Genomic DNA, 8,754 nt, shown 5'->3' on the forward strand with positions numbered 1-8,754 from the left:
TGTTCAAAAAAATAACTTCGGTGTCATACTGTATTATACTCCTATATGATAAAAGATTTGTCATATCGTTAACATTACAATTTATGATTAACAAAAACAAGATAAGATTTTATTAGCATTACAATTTACAAACAACAAAAATAAATAAAATTCTAAATTTTTTTAATGTACCTTTTAAAACTATCATTATCATGTAGAACTATATTATCAATTCCTTATCCTTAATACTACTATTAACACGACACTTTTATTTATGCATTTAACAAAAAACAGCAAGAACTAAGATATAAAATAAAAAATAAATAAATAGAAAATAAAATAAAATCCCAAATTGTATTAGCGTCTGATAAACATATAGTATCTCCTTTTTGTTTGTTACCGAAAGAGAGCCATCCCCTCCCCAAAAACGTTCTCTTTACCAAAATTATTTTATCTACGAAATTCTCTGAATCAATCACTGATCAATCCAACCCTTCAAACCATCAAAAATGTCCTGTATACATCAATCAGGACTCGGTTGATTGTTACAAATTTCCATTTTCTCGATTTAATTATTAACCGTATCAAATAAAACCCTAGAGATTTTGATCCTAAATTTATCAACTATATCAGATAGCTTGTACAAACCCTAGCGATTTTGAATTTATATGTTATGTTTAATATTAATTCGTTTAGAGTTAGTTGTACACTTTGATCCAATTCTGTTACAATTTTGATTAAGTTTTCATCCTAGTCATCCGTTAGGTTTTGGTTAGTACTGAAAATGAGCTTGGAGAATGAAGATGATAGCTCATCTGTGGTGGTTATCGAATCGGTTACTGAATCTGAAAAGTAATTACTCTTTTGGATTGATAGTTCTTATTTGAACTTTTTTTTTTTTTTTTTTTTTTAAGTTAATTGTGATGAGTTTTTTATTTTTATTTATTATTTTTTTTTATATGATGTTTCAGGAAGCCGAGGATTACTTATGCTAGAGATTTTTTGATTTCTTTGAGTGAATTGGAAATATGTAAAAAACTGCCGAGCGGATGCGATCAATCGGTTTTGAGGTAGATTTTTGTTGAGATTTATTTAATTTATGTGTGAATTTGTTATGTTTACTGTTGTATTGTTATGTGAATGATCTAATATTAATGAGTTTGTACAGTGAATTAGAACAGCCAAGAGCTCTTGGGAGTTTACCGTTGCAAGGTTTTCGTCGTAATGATTACAGTTCTTCACCACCGACTCGGGGTGATTCGAGAGGATATGGAAGATGGGATAATCGTTCTTCAGGATGGAGTGATAAGGATAAGGACCCCGATTCACAATCTGATTTGGATCAAGGTAGTTTCAGTCTCCGTTTTGGTTATTTGCCATACATATGCGACATAATGCAACCTATCATGCTATTTTTTTTTTGAAAGGCAAGCTTGCATCAGTCCGGACCGAAGCCTAGTCATCATTTGCACACACACACGCGCTTTCGGGCAGGAAACCCGAACCACACTCTGAGGATCCGACCCTTTAACCATCCCGAGGGGCAGGCGGGCCGGATCTTAGTCCCGGAGCGGGTCGGTAAAACCTTCCCTTTGGGCCACCTTCAAGGAATATATTTCAATTCCTAGAGCGGGTGACGAGGCTTGAACCCGAGACCTCTAGCCCTGCGAGTACACAAGTGTAACCGCGGTACCATTGAAGCAATGCTTCGTTGGTAACCTATCATGCTATTATCTACATCAATCAATTAACTTTTTACATGAACGTATATGATACTCTTGTCTTTGAATGTGAGTACTTGATTGAAAAATTGTAAAAGCTTCATGGATGAGTAGATGACTGATCTGCTTGTAGTATGGGCCTATGGGGTCATTATTATATGTTGTATTGTGTGTGAGGTCATTTCTTACTGTTTGATGTCTATACTAGGCGATAAATGTTTTTAGGGCTGATTATATGAGTCCTGAGAGCTGATTCATTCAAATCAAAGCATATTTTTTTTAATTGTTTTCGTGAACTGCATGCAACTCGGATAATTATTGATGACAAAAAAACATTTGATTCAAATTATGAACGTTGGAAATTTAGAGGAATTAATTTTCCTTTTCCAGTAAATGAAATGCATCTCTCACTAGATTAGATACCTTATATATAGAGGAATTATTATTATGGTTGACAAAAAACATTTGATTCTATATACTCTATATCACAACAACAAAAAAACCCAATACCACATAAGTGTTGTAGTTGTATGGGGGAGGTGAGATGTAAACAATCCTTCCCCTATCCGAGAATAAATACAAGTCATTTCTCCACCTAGAGTGAAAACACTCTCAAAAGTAGAGAAAGTCATCCCTCTCCGTATTCGACGGATAGAGATTGCTTCCGAGTGGACGTCTGGCCAATAAGTAGGAATTTTTTTTTTAAAAAATAAAATAAAATTGAGACGCCATGAAAATGGTAAAATCAAATTTCCATGGGTTTTAAATCCTGCCTGAAGTTTACTTTAGGCTCTAAGAGTCAGTCAAGTCGCCAATAAATCGACGCTTGCTGTCGACAATAAGTAGAGCCGTATTCTATATATACTCTATATCTGTCTCGGAAATAAATGTAAACCTAAATTTTCGTCGTTAGCTTCTTTGTATGTGGTTAGTTGCGCTACTAAGGAGAAGAGAATAAAGACAAACCTAAGTTCTGCTTATGTATTTCTTTTGACAACTTAGTTATTCTATCACTACCTACTTTTTCGCTCTTCGGATAAATTAGAGCATTATTGTAGTGTTCCCCTTGTTTTTTGAAAGTGTGCCTGAGCTGATATGCGTGATAGGGTCTACTAATAGCTGTATTCTACGTAATCAATAATGTACGCTTTTATTTTGTTTAATACCAAGTAGTCTACTTGCTGATGAAAATGCTCCCATTTTCTGATCTATATATGGCTCTTCTTTCCATTTGACATTATATTTGCGTTGGTTTTGATAATTGTGGTGATTAGGTCTTAGTTTGGGGATCAAGTCGTAGTGAGAAATGTTATATTGTTCTACTAGTCTATTAGAGGCCTTACCTTATGCCTGTTAAAGACGATTTATATTAGAGAATGGTAGTTAAAATTACTTTCAATAGCAATATGCGAGTTTACTATATGTGTTTCTTTGGGATAGTCTGATGTTTATATAGGATGCATTTTCAAACGTTCGACGCTAGATCCTCTTCTTACGATACGAATAACGATATAGTAGTTTAGTTGTAATAGGGGCACTGGCATTTCGTTGCATTACATAGTACGGAGTACATGAAAGGAAAAGGTGATATATATTACCTAAACAGACATATTTATTATCAAATAACTTGAGAGTGATGTCAAATTTAAACCCCATATTAGATTTTATACATTTGAACGCTTGCCTTGTTTATTTTTCTATTTTAAGAGCTTTATAAAAAAATTGAGACTAGGTTAGTCCGAATGTGATGATTTGGTGAATTTTGCATCCTCTTCTGCATTGGGGGTGTTGTGTGAGGCCTATGTTTATAATACAGTTGGAGTCATAAAGATCGTTTTGGTTTAAATATTATGATTCATCAAGTAATTCCCATCTGGTGTTCTTATCTTATTCTGATATTTGTCATTCGTTAATTTGAATTTGAAATCCATCGGTTGTCATAGGGATAGTAATTACCCTTCCGCATTGGAAAATATCTAAATTCGAAATCGATATCGTCTCTGATTTATAGTATCCTTGTTTAGATTCTGGAAGGCGTGGTTTGGGCAATCAATCTCGGCGACCTTGGCAAAACTCGGAACATGATGGACTTCTTGGTAGCGGTTCTTTACCAAGACCCTCTGGATTTACTGCTGGCACTTCTGCTCCAAAGGGCCCCACTAATGAACACCACCATCTCAACAGGAGTAAAGAGCCATATCAGCCTCCTCGCCCTTACAAGGTCAAACTTACTTTTTTTTACCTTTTCGTTCATACTTTGGATCAGTATATATATATATATATATATATATATATATATATATATATATATATATATATATATATATATATATATATTTTTTTTTTTAATAAACCTCTTTCTATGTATGCCAAGGTTGCAATAATCGCTACTTGTGGAGTACTTGGATGTTGACCAAGTTTGACTGTGACCAATTTTGACCGAGTTTTGACCAATTTTCCGAGTAATCTCGAGTTTTGGCCTAGTTTTGACCGGTTTTCTGAGTAATTCCTAGTTTTCTCGACTTTGACCTAGTTTGACCAAGTTTGACCGAGTACTCCCGAGTTGCAAAAACCCGAGTACTTGCCGAGTAATTCGGAGTTCTGCAACACTGATCTATGCAAGCACATAAAATACTTATATAGTGTTTTGTTCAGGCTGTGTCACATTCCCAGGCTGTGTCACATTCCCGGCCGAACACGCATGACTCGTTCAATGATGAGACATTTGGGTCCAGTGAGTCAACAAGTCAAGATAGAGCAGAAGAGGAGAGAAAGAGAAGAGGTATGTACGTTCAAACCATTTTGGAAAGTCGTTATGTTGGTGATTGATTGATGATTTGCAAAGTTTTGACTAACAATATCCGAGTCTTTTGAAGCTTCGTTTGAGTTGATGAGGAAGGAACAACAAAAAGTGCTACAAGAAAAGCAGAAATTAAGTGGAAATAGGCTTAAAAGTGACGAATTTACGGACCTTATCACAGAGGAGACTAAAGAAGAAGGGCTTGAATTGAATTTTGAAGTTAAGTCTGTTTCAAAGGATGATTCCGAGAAATCATCTGCTCTATTGCAGTCTTCCAAACCTCGACCACCTGTACCTCCAGGATTCGCAAAACCAATCTCTTCTATCGATAAAGAGGTAAATATGTTAAAGAGTTTGTCTAGATATTAAGGTAGATCTAATAAACTTAGTTTCCTTACGAAATGAAAACTGCAGTCAACTACTAAAAAAGTACCAATACCAGTAGACTCATATGAAGTACTTCTAATTGAAAAGATCTTTTAGTACAATAAAGCAATGTAGTTTCCCATGTGCCCTTCGGGCTCAACATATCTTACTTTATGTATGTACATATGCATAGTTAATGTAATTGCTTTGAACAAAGAATATTTTATGGCCGTGTAAATCACTTATTTGCCGAATCTTCAAACTAAAATTAACAATTTTTTTTTTTTTTTTTTTTTTTTTTGAAAGACAAACTCACACACACCATTAATACGAATATTTATAACCACGTCCACTCACATAAAATAACCTCTACTATGTAATACTATTTCTATAACTATTGTGACCAACATATTTCTTGTTCATATTCATATTTTATATGTCATATATATTTTATATAGCAGAATCCTAAACCCAGAATAGAGGAAATACCTGCTGTTGCAAAGGCCATTCTCACTCAAAATGGAACCCTAGATGATCAGGTTATGGGAATTTCTGGTTTTCCGGGAGTCAACGAAGCTGATAATGGTGCCAGTCAGGAAACTACGATGTCCATCCTCGGGAAATTTTTTGGCACCACTTCATCAATTAAAGATGGTGGTTCCACTAATTTTGTTGAGGTACACTTGTACAAAATAATAATAAAAGTTATACTATAATTCGTTTCTAGGATTAAAATTGAAAATGAAGTAATACATCTGTGTTTTGTCCTGCAACAGAAGGTTAAGCCAGATGATCCTCCGAGTCCCAACAATGCCCAATCCTCTAGATTTTCACTGTGGTTTAATGAAGATGGTATAGGTACACATATATTGATCTTTGTAGTTAATGATTTTCGATTTCCATGGCTTTGTAACTTGTAAGTACCGACTTTTTTTCCTTCTTTTTTTTTGAATCTTCTTTGCAGAAACGAACCCGGTTGGTGATGTCTCATCTAACAGACCAAACGACTTGCTTTCGCTGATTGGTGGTGGCGAAAAAGCTATTATATCTACAGACAATGTTGCACCATTTGGAATTACCACAACGCCCTCAGACTCTAAGGATTTGTACAACAATTTTAGGCAGGAGTCTGCACCTGCACCTGTACCCCCAGTTGCTGCAGTCCTTACGTGTGAAGACCTTGAACAGGCAATGCTATCACAATATACTGAAAAAACTCCTAATTTGCAGCCACATATTCCCGAGTGGAGTGTTTCTGGCCAAGATAACTTGGACGACGCTAGAGTAGTTGATAATCATGCTACTAATCATTTGCTTTCATTGTTACAAAAAGGAACCGTCGTTGATAATACCTCTGATACAAACATTGGTTTGGTGGCTGACTATGTTGAAAAGTCAGAAGACACTAAACAGGAAATTAATTCGGGTCAGAATCTTTCACTTGAATCTCTGTTTGGGTCTGCCTTCATGAAAGAGCTGCAGTCAGCTCAAGCACCTGTTTCTGCTCAGAGGGGATCAGTTGGGTCTGCCCAAATTGACATATTCGATCCACATGAGTTATCTGGCCCTGTGATAAATGATGGAATAGGACCCAACATGAAACAACCTGCCAAGTCAAACCAAGCTGAAAGCTGGTCAAACTTTGATGGTCAGCAGGTCATTGGGACTGGTGAAATCCAGCTGCCTGAAGAGGAAAGTTTACTGATGGTTAACGATCCTGCAAACGCTGCCCATAACCAAAATATTGGGAAATCGTTATTTTCTGATGTGCCGTTTGATATATCAGAGAAACTTGCAGCCCTCGGTTCTGGTTTTAGAGGTGGTCAGGAAGGTAGCCGATTTGATCATTGGCCTGAAAGACAGTTTAACAATAATAATCTTCATGGTCAAGCTTTATCTCCACAAATGAATGCAGCACAGATGAATCAGAATCGGCGGCCAGTGTTTCATCCGTTAGATCCTATGAATTCCCAGATGCGATTTCCAGATCAACAATTTTCAGCTCGTCCTTTTCATCAACATCCTGATTCTAGGGTAACAGGCTTCGATGTTCCAGTTCATCCTCAAATGTTACCTCCTCAAATGAGGATGCAAGGCAACTTTCCACCACCTCAATTGCTTCGTGATTTTCCTAGACCTATGCATCCTGGAAATCAAACGCCCAATTTTATGCCCGACAGAGAATCGATGCATGGACTCCCGTTTACTCATCAGCAGGCCAACATTGGTGGACTTGGCATGCCATTACCAGGTATATAATAATAATATCTATAACATCATCCTTATGTTACCGTTAATGTTTGGAGAAACTATCGTACACTTCCCCACATATGTATTTTTTTACATGAATGCCTTGTTTTGTCAATCAAAAACATCATTAATAACCAAATAACCAAGTCATTTCTACATTTGTAGTCAAAAAACAAACATCACCTTTGTGTTTACTAAGGGTTTGTTTGGATTTGCATTTTGAAAATTGATTATGCGTTTTAGATAATCAAAATAAAATAATCAGTTGTGTCAAAACGTGCTATATATTAGCAGTGTTTGGATTTGATTATGCTTTTTGATAACGCAATAACTAAATGATCAGTTTTTAGGTGTTTGGTAGATAAGATAAGTTGATAAAATAAGTAATAGGGACACAAATATACAGAAAGAGAAACTGATTATCACGTTTTTCTGCATACCTGCTTTTTCATTTCCACGTTTTGAGTCTCCCAAATCGCAATTAATTGATATTAAGTTAAACTTGACGAAGACTATTTATTAATTATTTACGAATTCAAAACGTAATAATCAAATACTCTCATATTCTAAGCGCAAAGTCAAACACCCCCTATTAATCATTTAGTTGAACTTCTATATATTGTTTGACCAAATGTGTGTTTTTCATGCTATCAAGTTACTGTGTCACTTGGTATGATCATTTTCTAAGCTAATCCTGCATCTGTGTCCCAGTTCCTGATGGTAGCAGTGGAGCCAACCGCCCGGAAGCATTTCAGAGGATGATGGAGATGGAACTGCGGGCCCAGTTGAAACAACAGCATAACCAAGGGGTATTTGGGGGAGCTGACCTGGATATGGGTTTTCGATACAGATAGAGGTTAAAAGCGAATCTTATGAGTGTAGTTGTGTGGTCACATACATTAATGGTTTTGCGGTGGCTGAAATCCATATGTAGCCTGCTGACCGTCTCCAGGTTGTCGTGTTACCCGATACTTTGAAACCGTAAGAAAACATAGACGTGGAACTTGTTTTCTAGCCATGTTATCTTTTTTTTTTTTTTTTTCCTTCGTAATTTTAGATTGTTGGACAAGGTTTCTAGTTAAGGTTCCGTCTGCCATATCATTTGCCTGGTATTCAGAATGTAGATTCGTGAGGGTTTATGTTGTAATGCATATTTACTTACAGGTTAGATTTGTTTGTTGTTGCCCCTGCTTTTGACACTGCATTTTATCACATGTTGGTTGTGCTTGATGGTTAGATTAGATTGGGTTATGGTTTTAAATTGAAATTATTGACCCAAGTCCCAAGATCATCTACTTAAAAAAAGACCCATGGTTTCTTTGTTGGATCAATTATAAAGTTTTAACTACTTGGATCAGATTAATGCAGTAGCCATGGAGCCTTATCCTTGGTTTTAGTAGATTAGAAAAATACTACCTTTATATTTAGAGAAAATTAAAATTAAAATAGTCAAATGTGCTCTCTCTTAAAATAGACATTTGAGACATATATATACAAACTAGTGAAATAACATGTGGAACTACGGATTTGTTTAAACGAAACAGTTTAGATATTAAGTGAAAATATAAATGCTAAAGTTACGGATTTGTTGAAAGAAAATTATTAATTGGTACATATGATCATAGGGTTTTTTATCAT

At 35.6% G+C, this 8,754-nt stretch overlaps 1 protein-coding gene across 2 annotated transcripts; it reads left to right on the plus strand.

Annotated features, from left to right (window-relative positions):
- Nucleotides 1-384: 384 nt before the first annotated feature.
- On the plus strand, nucleotides 385-8,284 carry LOC139861430 (uncharacterized). 2 transcript variants are annotated; one of them, XM_071849820.1, is made up of 10 exons: nucleotides 385-831; nucleotides 951-1,049; nucleotides 1,148-1,326; nucleotides 3,725-3,921; nucleotides 4,374-4,482; nucleotides 4,577-4,836; nucleotides 5,325-5,543; nucleotides 5,643-5,724; nucleotides 5,831-7,117; nucleotides 7,828-8,284. In XM_071849820.1, exons 1-10 carry the CDS (start codon nucleotides 764-766, stop codon nucleotides 7,968-7,970), a joined length of 2,643 nt encoding a protein of 880 aa, XP_071705921.1. In that variant the 5' UTR covers nucleotides 385-763; the 3' UTR covers nucleotides 7,971-8,284. The 2 variants fall into 2 exon arrangements, with proteins under 2 accessions (XP_071705921.1, XP_071705922.1); XM_071849821.1 differs by having other exon boundaries at nucleotides 5,328-5,543.
- The last annotated feature ends 470 nt before the right edge of the window (nucleotides 8,285-8,754 follow it).

The sequence above is a fragment of the Rutidosis leptorrhynchoides genome, chromosome 8 (genome assembly GCF_046630445.1).
Source record: "Rutidosis leptorrhynchoides isolate AG116_Rl617_1_P2 chromosome 8, CSIRO_AGI_Rlap_v1, whole genome shotgun sequence".
Lineage (NCBI taxonomy): Eukaryota > Viridiplantae > Streptophyta > Magnoliopsida > Asterales > Asteraceae > Rutidosis > Rutidosis leptorrhynchoides.

Excerpts from the sequence above, each read along its gene's own strand:
- LOC139861430 (XM_071849820.1), top strand. The coding sequence starts at position 764 with ATGAGCTTGGAGAATGAAGATGATAGCTCATCTGTGGTGGTTATCGAA. Across the intron at positions 4,483-4,576 it reads AGAGGAGAGAAAGAGAAGAG|CTTCGTTTGAGTTGATGAGG; the intron begins GTATGTACGTTC and ends AGTCTTTTGAAG. Across the intron at positions 5,544-5,642 it reads GTTCCACTAATTTTGTTGAG|AAGGTTAAGCCAGATGATCC; the intron begins GTACACTTGTAC and ends GTCCTGCAACAG.